Source organism: Alternaria alternata (genome assembly GCF_001642055.1).
Source record: "Alternaria alternata strain SRC1lrK2f unplaced genomic scaffold CC77scaffold_20, whole genome shotgun sequence".
Lineage (NCBI taxonomy): Eukaryota > Fungi > Ascomycota > Dothideomycetes > Pleosporales > Pleosporaceae > Alternaria > Alternaria alternata.
In genome coordinates, this window is record NW_017306209.1 from 584,143 (window position 1) to 607,081 (window position 22,939).

Consider the following 22,939-nt stretch of genomic DNA (forward strand, 5'->3'; position numbering starts at 1 on the left):
TGGTTAGGGATTCAGGAGTATCTGTCCCTGCCTCCGAGGGGCGATCCCAGGCGGTATATGCAGGAGCTGAACTTGAGGCCCATACTGAGACTTTCCACCATTTTCATCCCAGGAATTCCGGTGTGATTGATTCTAGAATCTCTTGATTTCCATACCAATTCTGTTCTACTAGCTGGACAAAAGCCACTTGTGCATTTTCTATCCCTCTCGCTTGCAACAAGAGTTGTAAAATACGGTACGTGAACTTGACCATATCGTCGCTAATCCACAGTTCCCTGACGCACAACACATTCGATCTTGGTAAGTGGCTTCTCCGTTTCCCGTGGCTGCCTCTTTTGCTGGTGACGATGTCGTCGCGCGCGACTGATTCGAAGGGACCCTTAACACGGTCCATGCCTTCACGTAGCATCGCTTTGGTCACTAACCACCATATCCATTTGCTCACGTATCGTCCGCTAGGAACCACACACTTCCCAAGATGTCATCAACAATCAGTAATGTCGAGGAGAGCCTACAAGCTATCTGGGCTCATGTCCTCAACTTACCTCATGTTCCTCTGGATCAATCCTTCCTGTCGATAGGAGGAGATTCCATCTCTGCTATGCAGGTCGTCGGTCAATGTCGCAAAGAAGGCATGAGTCTTGGCGTTCAAGAGGTCTTGCGCAGCAAGTCCATCACACAGTTATCGGCCGCAGTCAAAGAAGTCGGGAACTCAGCCTACGACCATGAGGAATACTTTGACGAGGATTTTGATCTCTCACCCATCCAGTCACTCTTTTTCAAACGTCCGAATACAAACGGCCATTTCAACCAATCTTTTTATCTCCGAGTGGCACGTAAGACCGATGCCGGCGATTTCCAATCGGCAGTGCAACAACTCGTGACACGCCACTCCATGCTGCGAGCAAGGTTCACTCAATCGCCTGAACATGGATGGCAACAACGTCTCACAAGTAAGTCAGCCTGCATAACCATATATCCGTCAATATTCCGATCTCCACATCGTTGTATATTATCCTGCCAGGGGATGTAAATTGTTCGCCTGTTGCTGACTGTGACCCTAGACGATATCGAAGGCTCTTATCGCTTTCGTCATTTGGCTGTAACATCACAAGCTCAGATCGACACTCAGATTGCAGACTCGCAGCAATGCTTCGATCACGTGACTGGCCCACTATTTGCTGCCGACTTCTTCGATTTTGGTGAAGAGCAGTATGCATTTCTGACCGGTCACCATTTGGTTGTCGATCTGGTCACGTGGAGGTTGCTGCTCGAAGAGCTTGAAGAGATCCTCAAAGGTGGACAACTACTTGCACCTGCCCTTCCTTTCCAGAAGTGGGCCGAGCTGCAACGTGACCACGCCGAGTCTCTCGAACTTGATGAAGTCTTCCCAGCTGTTGATGTTCCTCCCATGGACTTCACATACTGGGGCATTCAACATCAAGATAATACGTACGGCAATGCTAGCCATGCCAGTTTTGAGCTAGATAAGGATCTTAGTTCCGCTTTCCTGACCAACTGCCATACTGCCTACAAGACTGAGCCGGTCGAAGTCTTGCTCGCATCCTTAATACAGTCCTGGTCACATGTCTTTACAGACAGGCCTGTGCCTGCTATCTTCAATGAGGGACACGGTCGCGAACCGTGGGACTCAGACATTGATATCACCCGAACTGTCGGGTGGTTCACAGCGCGTACGTACACTCCGTCCGCGTTGTTCGGATCTTCTCCCTCGATGCGACCGCTCCATGATGCTCGGTTGAGAATGCGCTAACAGCCAGCCAGTGTCTCCAATTCTTGTGTCACCATCAAAGGATCCTACGGATACCGTCCGAAAGATCAAAGATTTCAAACGGCGAATTCCTGGTAATGGACGTCCATATTTTGCCAGGCGATGTCTTACTGAGGAGGGCCGGGAGAATTTTGACACTCATTGGCCCATGGAGATCTTGTTCAACTATCTCGGCCAGTACCAGGTATGTTGCATGAAGGCTTGCCACCACTCATTCACTGACTTCTTCGAAAGCAACTCGAGAGGGCAGACGCCTTGCTTCAGCCGTCAGGTACCATGGCTGGTGAGACAGGCAAGGCTGGCGGCACGTCCGACTTTGGCCACGAAACCTGCAGATGGGGTCTCTTTGAGATCTCCGCCTTTGTTTTCAAAGGGCACCTCAAGGTTGCTTTCACATTCAATCGGCATATGAAGCATCAGTCACTCATCCAACAATGGGTCTCGGAATGCCAAAACACCATATCCAACATGATCCGGGGTCTGACACTTCTCGACCCTAAGCCAACGTTGAGCGACTTCCCATTACTTTCATTGACAGATGAAAGCTTCACTACTATGATTGACAGTCTCTCGGCCATGAGTATTCTGGACACCGACGTAGAGGATATTTATCCTTGTTCAAGAATGCAAGAGGGGTTGCTCCTCTCGCAAAGCAAAGACGCCGGGTTTTATGCTGCGGCAACTCTCCATGAGGTCACCACCTTGAATGAACAGATCTCGCTAGAGGCAGTTGCTGGTGCTTGGCAACAGGTAGTCGAACGGCATCCAGCATTGCGCACTGTCTTCATCGAGAACGTTGGTGCTAAGGGTCTTTACAACCAGGTCGTCCTCAAGCACATCGACGCCAACATTGTGTATCTTGAGGCGTCAGACGAGACCGATGCTATCAGACTGATCGAAGAGCAACGCTCCGTTAGTTACAACCACGGCCGATGTCCGAACCACCGTTTCACCATTTGTACGACCACCGATCAGAGAACCTACTGTTCGCTTGACATAAGCCATGCTATCATGGACGGTCATTCTATGAGTCTCTTAGCCGAAGAACTCAGGAAGGCATGTGCGAGCGAAACCCTCCTCGATGGCACCCCATACAGCGCTTACATCGCATGGCTTGCGAAACAGCCCGAGGAATCCAGTCTTGAATTCTGGAAATCTTATCTTGGAGGTAGTGAAGTCTGCTCTTTCCCGACCCTTGATGATGGACTTGGTCAGACTGTACCGAAGGAACTTATCACCATCCGCCTCGATCTCACTAGTATCAGCCTAGCCGACTTGCAGCATTTTTGCAACACCAACGGCATCACCCTGTCGAATGTCTTTCACACTGCATGGGCACTGACACTCAGCTGCTACATTGGAAGCAACGACGTCACGTTCGGCTATCTAACGTCCGCGCGTGATGCGGAAGAAGTCCATGGAGTAGAAAGTATTGTCGGCCCGCTGATCAACACACTCGTCTGCCGTGTGAACCTCTCGGACGGATCTCGCTGTCTCCTCGATATCCTCCAAGACGTACAAAGAGACTACATGGAAGCCTTGCCACATCGCCACATAGCGCTGCCCGATGTTCAGCACGTGCTTGAGCTTTCTGGTGCCAGTCTCTTCAACACTGCGCTCTCATATCGTCGTCTTCCCCAGGAACAAGGCCGCCAGGAAGAAGATGTTCATCTTCGGGAGGTTCGCCCGATCTACGACCCAACTGAGTAAGTTTGTTCTATCCAAGAAGGCACTGCCACAAAACTGTTTCAGGAACATCGCTGACATGTTGCATAGGTACCCAGTCAGCGTGAACATCGAGGTCGGAGATGAAGCTGCGGCTGTGGATCTCGACTACTGGACCGATCATCTCACCGCCGTACAGGCCAGGAACGTTGCCAATACCTTCGTGCGGGCTCTTGAGAACATCGTCTTCAACGCCAAACGTCGCATCTCGGCCTTGGATCATCTCAGCCCAAGGCATCTGCAACAATTACAGAAATGGAATGTCATGCCGCCAACTATCAACGAGTGTGTGCACGATATATTTGCGCGATGGGTTAAAGCTCAACCAGAAGCACCAGCAATATGTGCACACGACGGCGAATACACGTACGGTCAGCTGAGAGCCGTCACAGACCGCTTGTCACATCATTTGGTCCAACTCGGTGTCGGACCTGAGGTTTTCGTACCCACTTGTTTTGACAAGAGTGCTTTCGCCATCATTGCTATGCTCTCCGTTCTCAAAGCGGGTGGTGCCGCTGTGCCACTCGATGCAGCACACCCTGCCCCAGCGCTGCAGACCCGTCTCGAAGATGCTGCCGCGCAAGTGGTGCTCACCACTTCCGCGCGCGCAGAGAAGTTCGACGGACTTGTACCCAACATCATCGTAGTAGACGCTGCATTTTTGGAAAGCTTGCCGGCGATCGACGGCCCTGCTTGCCCCAGTGTTCGGCCGCACAACCCAGTCTTTGTTATCTTCACAAGTGGAAGCACAGGGCGACCAAAGGGTGTTGTGCTCGAGCACTCAGCTATAGCTACCAGTGCGGAAGCTCACGGCTCCAAATTCGGCATCAACCGAGACTCGCGCATGCTCCAATTTGCTTCGTACACGTTCGACAACTCGCTCGAAGAGATGTTCACTACTCTTCAGCGAGGTGGCTGTGTATGCGTTCCCTCCGAGGGTGATCGTGTCAATGATCTTCCCGGCGCGATTGCGAGGTTGAAGGCGAACAAGATGGATCTCACCCCAACTGTCGCGGCGCTCCTCACGCCGGCGCAGGTTCCTTCAATCAAGAGCCTCTGCCTTGGCGCGGAGCCTCTCACGAAAGCGCTGATCGAGCTCTGGAGTCAGCATGTCCACCTCGTCGGAATGTATGGGCCCAGTGAGGCGTCTATCAACTCGGCCTTCAAGGATTTCAGCGACGGTCGGGGCGAGGCCACTAATATCGGCAAGGCAATCGGATGTATTGGATGGGTCGTTGATGTTGAAAACCGTGACCGCTTGATGCCCATTGGATGCAAGGGAGAATTGATTCTCGAAGGTCCTATCCTTAGCCGTGGATATCTCAACGACGCTGAGAAGACACAAGCCGCATTCATCATGGACCCTGAGTGGGCTCGTGTCATGGGTCCCACAGGACGTAGGTTTTACTGCACCGGTGACTTGGTTCAATACACCTCTGATGGTGACATGATCTACTTGGGCAGGAAGGACTCCCAGGTCAAAGTAAGTGTCTGACTAAATTCCTACTCAATCATCAAGGACTGATTTGGCATAGCTGCATGGACAACGCATTGAGCTGGGCGAGATTGAACATCACCTCAAGCTGAACCTACCTGCCGGCGCCAAATCGGCTGTCGAACTAGTCAAGTTCAACGACAGCAACAAGACCAAGGCACTCGTAGCCTTTATGTGCTTGTTGGAGGATGAAAATCCAGCTGCAATCTGCGAGATGAGCGAGTCGGTACGAAAAGTTGCAAAGAAGGTCGAGATCGCACTTGCGAATGCACTTCCTGTCTACTACGTGCCCTCCATGTTCATGCCAGTCACTCGCATGCCTATGACGACGTCCGGCAAACTTGACCGCAAGGTGCTACGCTCTCTGGCGGCTGCTCTTCCTGAGTCGAACCTCACGCCTTTCCGCCTGGCAGGTAAGAGCGGTCGCGCGCCTGCTGGAGACGCTGAAGTCATGTTGGCGCGTCTCTGGGCGTCGGTGTTGAAGATCGATGCAGGCGCAGTAGGTGCTGAAGATTCATTCTTCCGCCTTGGTGGTGACTCCATCAGCGCCATGAAGCTCGTCACAGCGGCGAGGAAAGATGGCGTCATGCTCAACGTTGCCAATGTCTTCGCTCAACCCAAGCTGCTGGATATGGCGGCCACTGCAATTATACTGTCATCCGATGACGCCGCGAAGTCTGAGGTGGACACTCTGCCCATGGAATTGCTTCCTGCGTCCTCCCGTCAGGCTATTGTAGCCTTGGCTGCATCTGAATGTGGTGTCTTTGCCGACTCTATCGAAGACATCTACCCATGCAGCAAGCTCCAGGAAGGTCTTGTCATGCTTACCAACAAGGACCCAGGAACCTATGTTGTGCAGCCTATCTACCGATTGCCACCTGATATCGACATTCCGCGTTTCAAAGAGGCCTGGAAAGCTGTCATCGCTACCGAGGCAACTCTGCGCACTCGTATCGTATATTCCGAGGAGCATGGCTTCGTGCAAGTAGTCATCCGCGAAGACATCAAGTGGCAATCCCTCCCCGATATCCAAGATATCAACGAGACCACTAGGCAGCTTCCTGCCAAGAACGGCGCGCCTTTGACAACATTCACACTCGTCGGTGAGAACACCGACTCCATGTTCTTTGTGTGGACTGCCCATCACGCCGTTTACGACGGTTGGAGCTGGACGGCGTTGTTCCGAAAAGTCGAGGCCCACTATCGCAGTGAGGTGCAGAGCATTCCCACCACTGTGCCCTACTCGCGGTTCGTGAAATACATCTCCAGTCTGGATCAGAAGCAGTCCGATGATTTCTGGCTCTCGCAGCTCGACAATGTCACGGCTGCACAATTCCCTCAGCTACCATCCCCAGACCACCGTGTGGAAGCCAACGGTCAGTTGCTACACTCTGTGCAGCTCACACGTAATCCAGGCCTCGAGGTTACCGTTCCTTCCATGATCCGTGCTGCATGGGGTATTCTCCTTGCAACATATTCGGGTTCAGATGACGTGATTTGGGGCGAGACCAACAGTGGCCGTGAGGCTTCTGTTCCTGGCATTGAGTCTATCATCGGTCCTACCATCACAACCGCACCTGTCCGGTTACGACTCAACCGCACTTTGACAGTGCACGAGTATCTCAAGGAGACACAGAAACAGTCTTCACTTTCGCTCCCGTATCAGTTTGCGGGTTTGCAACACATCAGCAAACTCAGCTCCGAGACTGCAATAGCGTGCGATTTCCAGAGCTTCTTGGGCATCGAATCGGGTGACGATTTTGACGCTGAGAGCCCGCTATGGAACATGGTGAGCGCCAACACCATTGGAACCGACTTCTTCAGCTATGCGTTCGTCTTCAACTGCAAGGTCAACTCGACTGGTGTACAAGTTGAAGCCCTCTTCGACGACCGCGTTGTCGAGAGATGGCTGGCTCAGCGCATGGTCCAACAATTCGATTTTATTCTCACACAGTTGAACGGCGCCGATAACATTGTGCGAAGCCTGGATGACCTTGACATGGTCAACCCGGCGGACCGCAAGACAATCAGTTTCTGGAACAGCGAGCCAGTGCCAGTCATCCCTAGGTGCATCCACAGTGTGATTGCGGAGGACCAGACTGCGCTTCGCCCTACTTCACCCGCCATTGATGCCTGGGATACCGGTGTCATGTCATACCGCGAGCTTGACGATCGATCATCTGCACTCGCACATCGGCTGATCCGCCTTGGTGTAAAGCCGAAACAATTTGTTCCTCTCTGCTTTGACAAGTCAGGGTGGACGATCGTAGCCATCCTCGCCGTACTCAAAGCAGGAGCGGCATTTGTTCCCTTGGACTTCGAAGCACCTGTACTGCGCCTTCGCGAGATAGTCTCCGACAATGATGCCGATCTTCTCCTTTGTGCCCCACAGTATCAGGAGCTCTGTCAATCCATACCATGCAGCACTGTGGTTGTGGACCGGCAAGCTACTGAAACTCTCCCCGGTCGTCTACCCAGTCTCCCTTCTGTACACAGCGATTCTCCGGCTTACGCATTCTATACCTCTGGATCGACCGGTAAGCCCAAGGGCGCCGTGGTACATCACACTCATTGGGTTACCAGTTCTACGGCATTTGCTCCGGGGCTGAAGATCTCTCAGGCATCCAGGGTTCTGCAGTTCGCCTCTTATACATTCGATGCTTGCTTGATTGAGATATTCAGCACGCTCATGCAGGGTGGGACTGTATGCGTGCCTGACCAGGCTTCCCGCACAAACGATCTCGTTGGGGTCATCAATAAATTCAACGTCAACTGGGCAACTATTACCCCATCAGTCGTTCGCATGATCTCACCGTCTGAGGTACCAAAACTCGAGACCCTGTTCCTTGTTGGAGAAGCCATGTCTCAGCAGGATCTGGCCACTTGGGCAGACAAAGTCAATCTCGGCAATGGCTACGGGCCGACCGAATGCGCCGCCCTTGCGACTTCCAACATTATGATGCCTCACACGAAACCCAACAATCTTGGTAAAGCTGTCACGTCGCGAGGATGGGTTGTATCGAGAAACAACCATCACGCTCTTGCGCCGGTCGGTGCCATCGGCGAGCTTTTGCTTGAAGGCGGTGCTGTCGGAGCCGGCTATCTTAACAATCCGGAGAAGACAGCCGAGGTTTTTGTGAACCACGTGAAGTGGTCTACAGGCCTTGTGAGCGAACCCATACGAATCTACAAGACCGGAGACCTGGTCAAGTACAACGAGGATGGAACTATGCTGTATCTTGGCCGCAAAGATCTACAAACCAAGGTTCGAGGCCAACGACTAGAGTTGTCGGAAGTTGAGCATAAACTGCTGGACGATCATATGGTGCAGAGCGCCTTGGCCTCGGTACCTACGACTGGACCCTGTGCCAAGCGATTAGTCGCCATCATCTCGCTCCAGAACATGGCGGTAACGACAACAGACGCCGACAACGCATTGCGAATCCTGCCGCAAGAAAGCGCTTCACTGAACATTGCAACCATTCGAGATGGTCTCTGCGAACGCCTACCTGCCTACATGATACCATCTCTGTGGATTGCTGTCGAAAGGTTCCCATTGATGCCGTCCGGGAAGATGGATCGAAGGCGTGTACTTCAGTGGGTCGAAGACATGGACCAGCCGACATACCGGCAGATCTCCGCCATGGGAACGGATGATACTGAAGTCACAAATGGGAGTGTCGTCGAGAAGAAACTACAGGCGATTTTCGCCAAGGTTTTGAACCTTTCTATCGCTGATGTTCGTCTAAACCAGTCGTTCTTGCATCTCGGTGGTGACTCGATTGCCGCTATGCAAGTCTCGTCGCAATGCCGAGCGCAAGGGTTCCCGATAAGTGTACAAGACATCATCCGCTCTAAATCCATCTCGGCTATGGCCTCTACAGTTGATCTCTCTCAGAGCTCACAAGTGGCGACTGAAGCCAAGGAGTACGACTTGCCATTCGATATCTCGCCAATCCAGAAGGTCTTTTTCAATGCTGTGGGCGATAAACACAACCACTTCAATCAGACTGAGCTGTTCCGTCTTTCTAGGAACGTCGAAGTTGAAGAGCTTCGATCAGCACTGACGGTTCTCGTCAAAACTCATCCTATGCTCCGTGCGCGCTTCTTCAAGAACGAAGCAGACGTTTGGAAACAGCGGATTGAGAAGGATGTTCCAAGCTCGTTCAGACTTCGTCACCACCACGTCCAAGCAGGAAATGATGCCACCTTGCGGCCCATCATCGACCACAGCCAGGCGACCCTGGATATCACTAAAGGTCCAACCTTTGCTGTAGAGCTATTTGATGTTGACGAAACATTCTCTCAAGCTATAGCTCTTGTTGCTCATCATCTAGTCATCGACGTGGTGTCTTGGGGTATCCTCCTTGAGGATCTTCAGGGTTTACTCCAGGGTCTTCAACCAGCGGCTCAAAGCATGCCTTATCATATGTGGTTGCAGCAGCAGTCACTTCAGGCCAAGCAAGAGAGTGCCAGGAGAGTGTTCCCGGTCGGCGATATTGCACCAGGAGATCTCGACTACTGGGGAATGGAAGGTCGACCCAACCTCAGTGGAGATGTAGTGGAAGAGGATCTGCAGCTATCTACTCGTGACACTATGCTTCTCCTCGGTGCACAGGACGCTTTAGCTACCGAAACCCTCGATATCCTGATCGCCGGTCTCTTCGAATCTTTCCGCAAGGTCTTCTCCGATAGGCCCACTATCACGATACACAACGAGGGTCACGGTCGTGAAACCTTCAACAATCGTCAGGACCTGTCTCGGACCATCGGCTGGTTCTCCACTGTGACGCCTATCCATCTCCCTGTCCCCTTAGACGAGGCGACAGATATGATCAGTACAATTCGTTGGGTTCGAGACTTCAGAAACCGAACTCCGGACAAAGGACGTCCCTACTTCGCTTATCGAAATCTGACCGAGGAAGGACAGACACGCTTTGCCAGTCATTGGCCGGCAGAAGCCGTCTTTAACTACGTCGGAAGGCTCCAAGGCCAAGACACCAAAGACGGGCTGTTCACTGCGCTTGACGACGTGGATTCCCGCGAAGTTGGGATAGACGTGCCACGACTCGCGCTTTTCGATATCACGGCAGCAGTGTCTCAGGGTGCGATCAAGCTCTCATTCGGGTGGAATCGCAATATGCGACGACAGAGCGAGATCCGTGCATGGGTTGCCCAGTGCCGTCAGACACTTGTGGACGCTGTGGAAGAACTTCTACAGGTGCGACAGGAACAAAGCCTCAGCAACTTCAAGTACCTGCCTCTCCTCTACAATGGCACCTCCAGGCTCTCGGCAATTCTTCCAGCTGGGATCAAACTCGCTGACGTAGAGGATATATTCCCGGCGTCTCCGATGCAGCAAGGTCTACTTCACACACAGTCACGCAATCCCGAGCTCTACACTTACCACACTGTTTCGCAAGTGCAGTCTGCCGACGGCAACCCTATAGACCCTCGCCGTCTCGCCGAAGCATGGCAAGTTGTGGTACACCGCCACCAAGCCTTGCGTGCCATCTTTGTCGACAGCCTTGCAAAGGATGGATCCAAGGATCAAATAGTAGTCAAAGAGAAAGCTGGAAGGATCCAAATGCTCGCTGACTGCGATGATAGCCACGTCGCGAATCTTCTGCGAGATCAATCTTCGATCGACTGCCGAGAAGCTGTACCGCCTCATCGTATGACCATCTGCAAAACAAAAACCGGCAAGGTATGGTTTAAACTCGAGCTTAGCCACGTTATCAATGATGGTACCTCGGTGTCCAATCTACTCGCTGATCTCGCGCGCGCATACGCACGGAAGTTGACCCGGGCTGATGCGGGACCTCTTTATTCTGACTACATCGGTTACCTGCTTTCCAGATCTGGTGATGCTGATCTTGCCTACTGGAAGACTCATCTTGCCGGCATCGAGCCCTGCTTCTTTCCCACCCTCAACGATGGTATACCAAGCTCCCCAGAATCTGCCTCTGTCGACATAGAGCTAGGCAGCACAAGTCGTGTCCAGGACTTCTGCAAGCACAACGGCGTCACCCTTTCGAATGTGCTCCAGCTTACTTGGGCTCTTACCCTGCATTACTACGTTGGCACCTTCGATGTGTCGTTTGGCTTGATTGCTTCCGGTCGCGATATTCCCGTAAGCAACATTGATGAAGCGGTGGGCTGCTTCGTCAATATGGTTGTCTCGCGCCTATCCTTCTCTGATGAAACAACCATCGCTCAGCTCCTGGAAGCTCTCCAAACAGGTTCCACAGAGGCTCTCTCACATCAAGGTTGCTCTCTTGCCGATATCCAGCATGCGCTGCAACTTCCCTCATTGTTCAACACGGCTTTCACTTTCCAGAGACGCAGTCTATCGAGCGATCCGGAGGAGACCGCTCTCTTATATGAGGATATGGAAGCTGAAGATGCCGGTGAATACATCGTTACGGTCAATGCGGATGTCACCGACCAAAGTATCACGGTCGATTTCGGCTATTCAAAGGACAGGATCCTCCCATCTCAAGCGCAGAACATGGCAGAGACTTTCAAGAAGATCCTGGACAGCATTGTCGCTTGTAGTGCCAGTGAGCTTACCGTCGGCAAACTGGACGTGTTCACAGAAAGCAGCCTTGGTCAAATCATGGAATGGAACACCCAGCTTCCGCCGCCCATCCGCCGTTGCGTGCACGATGTCATTCATGATCAGGCGCTTACGAGGCCACGTACGACAAAAGCTGTGGAAGGCTGGGACGGATCGTTCACCTACCAAGATTTCGACAAGATCACCAACCAGCTAGCGGTCCATCTGCAGTCTATCGGTGTCACCACTGAGACTTTCGTTCCTATCCTTTTCGAGAAATCCTCATACGCCATTGTCAGTATGATTGCAATCATGAAGGCAGGCGGTGCATACGTACCGCTGGATCCTAAGCATCCACAAACCCGGCTTCGCGAACTCATCGAGGATGTCGGTGCATCAGTGGTGCTTTGCTCGCGTGGTTACCACACCAAAGCAAGTGAGGTCGCCAAGACAGCCGTGATTGTTGATCAGCGATCAATCAGAAAGCTAGGAGTACCAACATCTAGTAAGCCACGCTCTACAGCAACTCCCGATAATGCAGCGTACTGCCTGTTCACGTCGGGTACTACCGGAAAGCCGAAGGGGACCATCATACCCCATCAAGCATTTTGCACGAGTGCAGCGGCATTCACTCGTCGTATGAACATCAACGCAACCTCACGCACCTTTCAATTCGCTTCGTACACGTTCGATGCCAGTTGCATTGAAATTCTTTCCGCACTGACTGTGGGCGCTACCGTGTGTGTGCCAACAGAAGACGATCGTATGAACAACGCTGCTGGCGCCATCCGTAAGCTGAGGGTTAACTGGTCGCTGTTAACTCCCTCTGTTCTTGGAACTATCGAACCGGAGCGCGTCCCAGGTCTGAAGACGCTTGTCTCTGGAGGTGAAGCGCTTCCCGGACCCATTCTCAAGAAGTGGGGCAGCAGCACATGTTTCATCAACGGTATGCATAGAACGCCCTTGTCTTTTGTGAAGATACATACTGACCGTCCATAGCGTACGGACCCACAGAGTGCTCAGTGGTAGCTGCTACCGCTTACAAGTCCACACTGGATCACAAGCTCATTGTGTCCGAGCCTGGTACTATCGGTACCGGAAGCGGATGTCGGCTTTGGATCGTACATCCACGAAATCACGATAAGCTCATGCCTGTTGGCAGTGTAGGCGAGCTTGTCATTGAAGGGCCTACCGTTGCTCGCGGATACTTGAATGACGAGGTCAAGACTGCGAAGGCTTTCATCAACGACCCAGCCTGGGCTAAGACCATCTCCTCCAGCAACAATTCTTTTGAGACTGCTCGCATGTACAAGACTGGTGATCTTGTCCGCTACAACGCCGATGGGTCGGTCAACTACATCGGACGCAAAGACACCCAGATCAAGCTCAACGGTCAACGTATCGAGCTAGGTGAAATCGAGTTCCACGTGGGGAAGAACTTTCCCGAGCGTGTACAGTCTGCAGTGGAGCTTGTCGCCCCTTCGAGCACCAGCTCTGCGAAGGCCTTGGCTGTGTTCTTTGCCGTCGTCCAAGATCAACCCGTCGATGGAGAGCAAACCGTACAACCTGTTTCGACCGACTTACCAGCTGCAGACGATTTACTTCTTCCGCTCAGCGACGACCTTCGTGACATGTGCAAGAACACTGAGAATGGCCTGGCTGGCTCACTACCCTCGTACATGATACCCGCCATCTTCATTCCTGTTACGAAGTTGCCTTGGACTTCGGCAGGCAAGCTGGACCGCAATCGTCTGCGCAGCTTGGTACAGAACCTCAACCGCGAGACAATGGCTATGTATCGACTCACGAGCATCGCGAACAAGAAGAAGCCCACCACAGAAGCGGAGAAGAAGATCCACAAGGCGGTCTGTTCGGTACTGAGTCTGCCATCTTCGGCAGTAGGTATCGACGACAGCTTCGTTCGTCTCGGCGGTGACTCTATCTCTTCTATGCGTCTTGTTGCAATGGCCCACACTGAACAACTGGAGCTATCCTTCATCGATATCTTCAAGAATCCGAAGCTCTCTGATCTAGCCAAGATCGGATCTCGTGCTGGCAAGTCTAGCCAAGCCGAGAAGGTCATACAGCCTTTCGGTCTACTGCCGACTTCCCTTACAAGATCAGAGGTAACGAGTGAAGCTGTGCAACAATGCCGAGTATCCAAGGACAACCTGCAGGATGCCTATCCCACGAGTTCACTCCAAGATGCACTATTGACCCTCTCCATCAAGCAGGCAGGTGCATATGTCGCGCAGCACGTCTTGGCACTTCCAAAATCCCTGGACATGACGAAGTTCAAGGCAGCCTGGCAGTCAGCCATTCAAGAGATCGACATTCTTCGCACCAGAATCATACAAATGCCATCTGGTACATTTGTGCAAGCTGTTCTGAAGAAAGACCCAATTGATTGGAGAGAAGCAAAATCTCTCAAGGACGCCGAGGGCGATGCCACGAAGATTCCTTCGCATCTTGGCGGACATCTTGCAGCGTATACCTTGGTCACTACGCGATACGGAGAACGTTATTTTGTCTGGACACTGCATCATGCTTTGTATGACGGTTGGAGCATATATCTGATGCTCCAGCGCGTGCAGCAGATCTACTCCAAGGGGGCGTCGGCCATGCCACAGACACCATATGCCAGATTCGTGGAATACCTCTGCAACAACAGCGTCAGTGACTCGAATCTCTACTGGAAGGAGAGCCTGACGGGGCTCAACGCGTATCAATTCCCTCAACCATCTCATGCCACTACGAATGTACCGCCAAATGGGCAGTTGTTTCAGCATTCTATGAAGATTGCACATCGCAAGAACGCGGACGTCACACCAGCAAACGCCATTCGAGCTGCCTGGGCTTTACTGATTGCCGCGTATACTGGAAGTGATGACGTGGTATTCGGAGAGACCCTGGCTGGCCGAGACGTTGCCGTGGCAGGTATAACTGACGTATGTGGCCCAACTCTGACGACGGTTCCTTCTAGAGTGAAGATCGATCGTGGAGCCACCGTTAGCGATTTGCTCAACACGATAGCGGCAAATGTCACCGACCGGATACCTCATCAGCACCATGGTCTTTCCGCTATCAAGGCACTCGGTGATGATATGGTAGCTGCTTGTGAGTTCCAGAATCTTCTTGTCATCCAGACGGAGAACGAGGAGCTTGCCGACTCAATGTGGAGCGTTCACGACAACGAAGAACAAGGCAACTTCTTTACATATCCCCTGGTGATTGAGTGTAAGATGGGTTCGTCAAAGACCGAAGTGTTGGCCCATTTCGATGCGAACGTCATCTCTCTTTGGCATGTTCAACGCCTCATCTACCAGTTCGAGGCAGTGTTGGTACAGCTCCAATCTGTTACTCACATTCGACATGTAAACGTTCTCAGCGACCAAGACAAGCAGCTTGTGCGCAGATGGAATGCGTATGAGCCTGAGCTGATCGATGACACGATACCATCGCTCTTTTTCCAGAAGGTTGCATCTCAACCCACTGCCACAGCCGTGACCGCCTTTGACGGTGACCTTTCATACAGCGAGCTCAGTACCTTGGCATCACAACTGGCACAGGAGTTGGTGAAACTTGGTGCTGGTCCCGAATGTCTGATACCCATCTGCCTAGACAAGTCTCGATGGGCCATCGTGGCGATCATGGCCATCCTCATCTCTGGTGCCGGCTATGTTCCGCTGTCTCCGGCAGACCCGGCTTCGCGACATCTGCATATCGTCGAGTCTTGCAAGTCTTCTATTGTTGTTTGCTCGCCAACTTACGCACACCGTTTCGTTGAAATGGTCGATCATGTGTTCAGCGTCAGCGAATCCGCAATCCGACAATTGCCTACCTGTTCAATGTCTTTGTCGCAGCGTGCCAAGAGCAACAACATCTGCTACGTCATTTTCACATCTGGCAGCACAGGATTGCCAAAGGGTGTGGTGATCGAGCACAAGAGTATCGCTTCTAGCTCAGCCGCCATATGCGAAGGACTCCATGTTACGCCTACTTCCCGGGTCTTCCAGTTCTGTTCCTTCTTATTCGACGTTTCTGTCGGCGAAACCCTTGCTGTTCTTCTACGCGGCGCAACGATCTGCGTACCATCCGACGAAATGCGCACCACAAATGTTGCGGCGGCAGTAACGGATCTAAACGCGAACTGGGCCTTCTTGACCCCATCAGTAGCTAGCACTTTGGACGGTCCGAATGCTGTACCCACACTGGAAACTCTGGTAGCTGGTGGCGAGGCGATGAGTTCTGATGTTGTCGACAAATGGGCAACCGGTGTCAAACTCCAGAACGGCTACGGTCCCACTGAGGGCACTGTCTTTGCTATCGCAAACGACCACGTCTCAGCGCAACGAGATCCCTCAAACATCGGGCACGCCCTAAAGAGTGGTCGGGCTTGGCTCACCAACTCTGATAACCCTCACGAGCTAGCACCTATCGGGGCCACCGCCGAACTGTGTCTAGAGGGGCCGTTGCTTGCTCGAGGTTATCTGAATGACCCTGATCGTACTGCAGAGGCATTCATAGAAGCCCCAGCATTCTTGAAGGAATTTTCTTCGAATAGTGGATCCCGAATATATCGTACCGGAGATCTTGTTCAGTACACTGCCGATGGTTCTATTGAATACATTGGGAGAAGGGACAATCAAATCAAGCTCGCTGGTCAACGAATCGAGCTTGACGAGATTGAGGCAAACGTGCATGCGGATGACAACGTCCACCAAGTGGTAGTGCAGCTACCCAAGATCGGACCTTGCACCAAGAAACTCACGGTCGTCGTTAGCTTTCCTGGAACGGCCGCTTCAAACGCCGGCTCGGACTGGCGTATGGTCCTTTCGGACACGGAGACGCTCTCGCGGATAAATCGTGCAAGAGAAAGGTTGGCTGATCTGGTACCGTCGTATATGGTACCATCCATTTGGATTGCCGTACCTCGTATTCCAGCTTTGGCTTCCACTAAGTTGGACAAGAAACAAGTTGGCTTGTGGTTGGAGGGAATGGATGAGGCTACCTACCAGCGCATCATGGGAGCTGAACTTGTAGAGGACGTGGAAGGACCTGGTGCTGCCGCACTTACGGTTCTTCGAGGCATATGGGCGAAGGTATTGGACTGCCCTGTCGAAGATGTCAAGCCGTCCAAATCCTGGCTATGTGAGTATCCTGAAATCAGTCAACTTGTACCTCACTAACACTCATCAGCACACGGAGGTGACTCAATTTCTGCAATGAAGCTTCTTGCAAAGTGCAGGAGTGAAGGCATTAACCTCACCTTGAACCAAGTCCTACGCGCCAAATCCCTCTCTCACCTAGCGGCTGATGTCAAATCTGTGGTCGTCTTGGACCATGAGAAAGAGCAGACCGATCGACCATTCCCACTCTCTCCCATCCAGCGGTTCTATGTCGAGACCGGCAGAATTGAGAGCAGTACACACTTCAACCAGTCATCGACGCTGCGCATCTCGCAATACGTAGAGCCGGCTGTGATACAACGCGCTTTCGATTCCATCGTCGGATGCCATTCAATGCTACGTGCACGGTTCTCCAAGAACGATGATGGGGAATGGCAGCAGCTCGTGATGTCTAAGGTTTCTGGATCATACGCTTTCACGGCACACGACGTTCCGAGCGCTTCTGCTGCTGCGGCTATCATTTCGGATACGCAAAAGAGCCTGGACATCTACACTGGGCCAGTCTTTGCAGTAGACCTTTTCAATCTGAAGGGCCATCAGATGCTCTTCATGGCCGCTCACCATCTCGTTGTAGATGTTGTAAGCTGGGGGATCCTGCTTGGCGACTTGGAAGACCTCCTTGCGTCGGGCCCAGTCAAACCACTTCCAAGGGGTCTCCCCTTCCAAACTTGGTGCGAGATGCAGACTTTAAATGCTTCGGAAACATCACAGCAACTAGCTGTGCAAAGCCAGCCGCTCGTCGTCGAACCCGCGAACTTTGCCTTTTGGGGTATGGACGTACGGCCTAACCTTTACGGCGACTCCGAAAGGGACGAGTTTGTCATCAATAAGGAGCTCTCTGCCATGGCTTTCGACAATCACCATGTTTACAGGACGGACCTTGTCGACATCCTCCTGGCAGCCATTGTACACTCGTTCTCTCGTGTGTTCATCAACCGCAAGGCCCCTACCTTGTTCAATGAGTCACATGGCCGAGAAGTATGGGATGCGAGCAACCTTGATCTGTCGCGGACCGTCGGATGGTTCACGACAATCTATCCAGTCACTGTTCCTATCGGTGATGACGAGGACGAGGTCATACACACGCTCCGACAAGTCAAAGATACCCGTCGCAAGGTTGCAAGCAACGGAAGACCTTACTTTGCACACCGCTATCTCACAGATGATGGAAAGCAACGCTTTGCGAATCACGCGCCAATGGAAGTTTTGTTCAACTACCTTGGCCGGCAGGAACAGTCTGGACAAAGCGATTCGCTTTTGAGGCCTGCGCAGGTAGAAGGCGATGATGATGAGGAAACATCCGACGTTGGTGTCAAAACCAGTCGTATGGCACTCTTTGAAATCTCCGCTTCCGTCTCTGAGGGTCAAATCCAGCTCAGCTTCATGTACAATCGCTACTCGAAGAACCAAAAAGGTATTCGCCGGTGGATTGCTGAGTGCCAACGCACGTTGGAGGAGATTGCTACTGAGCTGGCCAAGACGAATGGGCCACAACCCACTATGGCCGACTTCCCACTGCTACCACTAGAGTCTTACAGCCGCCTTGATCGGGTTTTGAAGACTCTGCCACACGCTGGTGTTCCGTCTTTTGATCAAGTAGAAGACATGTACCCTTGTTCCCCCATACAGGACGGTATGATCTTGAGTCAGATCAAGTCTCCAGAATCATACTGGTCATCAACAACATTCGAAGTCAGGTCTAAGCGAGGGCCGGTCAATGCCAGCAAGGTTGTGGATGGATGGAAGCAAGTCGTGGCCCGTCACCCAGCTTTGCGCACCATCTTCATTGACAGTGTCTGCAAGGGAGGCGTCTTCGATCAGATTGTTGTGAAGAGTCCCGATTCCGGCATTGTTACCTACAAGTGTGCCGATGCTGAACTGACGGCTCTACTCGAGTCAATCAAGCATAGCTCTCTCAACGGAAAGAAGAAGCCCGTTCTTCCGCACCAAGCCGCGGTCATTCAGACCTCCTCGGGAAAGATCTTTGTCAAGGTCATCGTCAATCACGCCGTCATCGATGGAGGCTCTCTGGGCGTCATTGGCCAGGATCTTCAGGAAGCATATGAAGGGCGTCTATCTGAGGACGGCCCTCTATATAGCGATTACATCAAGTACTTGCGTGCACTTCCAGCGGACGATGCGGTAGCATACTGGAAGGCCAAGCTTCGCGGAGTTAGCCCGTGCTACTTCCCGACCACACCTCGGGACCCAAGCAAACCAAGACAGCTCCGATCCCTGGATATGCGTTTCACCCGCTTTGACGAGCTTCATGAGCTTGCAGAGAGCAGCAACGTTACTATTGCCAATATCCTTCTTGCAGCTTGGGCTCTAGTTCTCCGATCCTACACCAACTCCTCCGACGTGTGCTACGGCTATCTTACCTCGGGAAGGAACGTACCGATCGACAAAATCGAGAGCGCGGTCGGCGCTTTCATCAACATGTTGGTTTCTCGTATCGAATTGAAACCGGCTACGTCGCTTCTCGAGATTGTTGAAAAGGTGCAGTCTGATTTTGTCGAGTCCATGCCTCATCAGCATTGCTCGCTTGCCCAATTCCAGCATGATCTCGGACTATCAGGGAAGTCGCTCTTCAACACTGCTGTTTCGATTCAAAGACGTTCGAGTGCCGAAGAGCCCACATCAGACGACTCTGGTATTGAGTTTGAGCAGCTTGATGGCCACGATCCTAGCGAGTTTGCTATCACGGTCAATATCGATGCCACTCGCGACGATGAAGGGGTGCGCTTCACTTACTGGAGTGATGCTGTAACCGATGGTGAAGCCAAGAACGTTTCTGCTCTCATGGGAAAGATTCTAGTGCAAGCCTTGAACAACGCAAAGCAAACTGTTGCAGAGCTGGATGTTATCGTCAAGGGCAAACCTGCGCAACCTGCGCCCTCACGTCTCAACTTACCCAAGCCCCGTCCTTCGATTCTCAGGTCTAGCTCGAGCATATCCAGTGGGTCAACCTCACCACCTCGCACACCAAGAATCACATTCCCTGATCTCGCTCCGGCGCCGCCACTTCCAGCTGAAACACCTGATTGGAGCAGTCTCATCAGGTCCATTGTCAGCGAGATGGTTCCTCAAATTGTCGAGCAGATCGTAGCGCAGAACAAGCTACCTAACGAACCCACATCTGCCACAATCGATCAGATGACCACGCAAATGACGGGCATGCTTACAAGAAGGACTTCCATGTCTCAACGTGGACGACCAAGTATCGATGAAACAGGTTCCACAAGAGCAGCATCCATACGTTCACGCCGCGCGATGAGCATCGCCAGTAATGCGGAGAATAGGATCCAGACGGCTGCTGATATGGTCGCCACTTTGGGCGTTCTGGCTACCGAGGCTTCTACCAAAGTTGCACCAGACTTCGTGGAAAAGAAGCTTCTGACTTTGTGGAGCGAGTTGCTGGAAATGGTAGAGGAAACCATCGAGCAGGATGACAGCTTTTTCCAACTCGGAGGCGACAGTATCATTGCTATGCGCCTAGTTGGGGCTGCGAGAGAGGAGGGCCTGTCGATGACCGTGGCCGATGTCTTCAAAAACCCGACATTCGCCGACATGGCTCGGGTCGTGCGTGTTGCTGGCGAAGTCATTGACGAGGTCATGTCTCGGGCTGGTGGCGGATCAGTGGCAGGCAGGAGTGTTGGAGGTCAGTCGAGGTCTCGCCTTCACGACAGAGCCCCATCAATCTGGAGTGAATTCCAGGATATCGTGTCGGATCCCAACGCCGATACTAAGAGCATGGCTCCTAGCGAAATCCCTGCCGAATCAGAGCTGAACAACCGTGATTCAACAATGTTCAAGAGATGGCAAGGGCTTACGACGAACCAAACGAGGCCGACCGCCGACCGCAAAGTGAGCCAGAAGTCGCTAGCCACGCATACAATCCAGGAAGGAGTTGAGAGCTCTACGAACAGATCCGTATCGATGCTTGGCGATCCCAACGTTGATAGCGTTATTTCGAAGGTGCAAGTATTCAAGGGAGGCATCTCTGATGTGTTCCCCGTCACCGACTTCCAATCTCTTGCTATTACCGGCACCCTCATGGAGTCCAAATGGATGCTCAACTACTTTTACCTTGATGGCGATGGACCACTCGATCTTCGCAAGTTGAAGCAAGCTGCCTACCGCATGGTACAAGCCTTTGACATTCTCCGCACTGTGTTCGTCCCGTACGGTGACCGCTTTCTCCAGGTGGTGTTGCGTAAACTTCAACCCGAGTTCATCTACCACCAAACAGACGACGACATCGAAACCTTTACCACAGACCTGCGACAGAAGGACCGTGAGAATGGACCAAGGCTCGGCGAAGCGTTCATCCAGTTCGTCGTTGCAAAGCAAAAGCAAACGGGACGATACCGTATCTTTATGCGACTGTCTCACGCCCAGTACGACGGAGTGTGCATGTCAAAGATTCTGGGCGCGCTCCAAGATGGGTACAACGGCCTTCCTGTCTCGTCTGCTCCAAGCTTCGGTAATTTTGTACGGGAAACTACAAAGGCCGTATCTGGTGCCCACGAGCACTGGAAAGAAGTGCTTCGTGGTTCCAAGATGACCGAAATCGTGAACCGATTCGGTCCCAACTACCAGCGCTCAGCTGGCCAATCAATCACATTGGAGAAGAGAGTCAATGCGCCAAAGCTGAAAGGTGTCAACATCACCAGCGCGACAGTAGCCAAGGCTGCTTGGGCTTCGACTCTCTCGCGCCTTGTAAGCAAGGCTGACATCGTTTTTGGTCATGTCATATCAGGTCGCAACGGCGGTGTTGCCAACGTCGAGAACATCGTCGGGCCCTGTTTGAACATGGTACCTGTTCGCATTGTATACCGTCCTGAGTGGACTGTGATGGATCTTCTCAAGTTCATCCAAGATCAGCAAATCGCGAACATGCCGTTCGAGTCTCTCGGCTTCCGCGAGATCACACGACACTGCACAGAGTGGCCCGATTGGACAAACTTTTCGAGCGTCCTGCAACATGACCAGAACATACAGGATGATCGACCAACTATGCAGCTAGGCGGCATCGAGTACACGATCGGCGCCGTGGGCTCACAAGAAGATTTTGCAGACTTCTCCATCCATACAACATCTCGTGGTAACCAAATGGATGTCACTTTGACGTACGCTCCGAACAGCACCATTACTGCAGAGTTTGCACAACACGCATTCGATATGCTGTGCGCCAATGTTGCCGCCTTCTCGGAGGATCCGCATAGCCTGCTCCCATCCCCCTCAGAACTCAGCTCCCATAGCTCGACTACCGTCAACTCGGAAAAGATGCGCAAGAAGTCCACAGAGAAGCAGCCTGTCTCTTTGCCAACCGACACAGGCCTCTCGCGTCACGAGACTACTACCCTCGCCTCGACTCTGCGATCGGCCTGGGAGCAGATTCTGCATGATGAGCATGGCTCCCCGATACCCATAGAGCTTGGCTCCGACTTTTTCCAGCTGGGTGGCGACATCATGGGTTTGGCACAAGTTGCGTCCATTCTCGACCAAGACGGGCTCAAGGTTAGGGTCGAAGATTTGCTCGACAAGTCCGTGTTCGTCGATCAAGTGAGCATACTCGCTGTAGAGCGCAAGAAGCAGATAGAGAAAGAGATGCAGAACCCTTGGGGTGAGAAGGCCAAGGCGAGAATCGGAGTTGAGGAGAAGACGAAAGACAAAGAGAGGAGGGCTAGCGGTTTTGGATCACTCGCTAAGAGGATTGGATTCAAGAGGACGAAGAGCTCTCAAGCTTTGTAATCGACGCAACACGGTAGTGGTTCAGATTGGTTTGGTTGTTATAGGCTTTTCGTGTATAGGTTGTCATCTGCGCTCACTTGTTTTTATTATCTCCTTTGTATGTTATCAGTATTTTTGAACATCCTGGGCGTTCGGCGTCCGCGTTCGAATTTGTAGTGCACTCACATTATGAAATAAATTTCCTTACACTATATATGTCAATGCAGCATCCGGTCTTTACGTCAACCGTCTTGTGCATGCAAAAATCTTCTACTGCCTCTCTCGTCCTCCGACATCGCTTAGCGAACGTTTCCTCTTCTTCCCACATGTTGGTACTATAGTATCCTTCCGCAACCACCCATTCCTTCTATCTACGCTTACAAAGAGCCGCCGAACCTCATCGTAGTAGTCTTTCTTCATCATGCTCTGGATTTCTACCTTCG

The 22,939-nt window shown here is 52.3% G+C and overlaps 1 protein-coding gene across 1 annotated transcript; it reads left to right on the forward strand.

Moving 5' to 3' along the window:
• Positions 1-478: 478 nt before the first annotated feature.
• Positions 479-22,517, forward strand: CC77DRAFT_1064818 (nonribosomal peptide synthase; the record flags this gene model as incomplete). The annotated part of the gene is made up of 8 exons (XM_018528762.1): positions 479-953; positions 1,065-1,694; positions 1,786-1,976; positions 2,027-3,498; positions 3,569-5,000; positions 5,053-12,517; positions 12,571-16,722; positions 16,771-22,517. The coding sequence occupies 8 exons, from the start codon at positions 479-481 to the stop codon at positions 22,515-22,517; spliced, it is 21,564 nt and encodes a 7,187-aa protein (XP_018382376.1).
• Between the last annotated feature and the right edge of the window lie 422 nt (positions 22,518-22,939).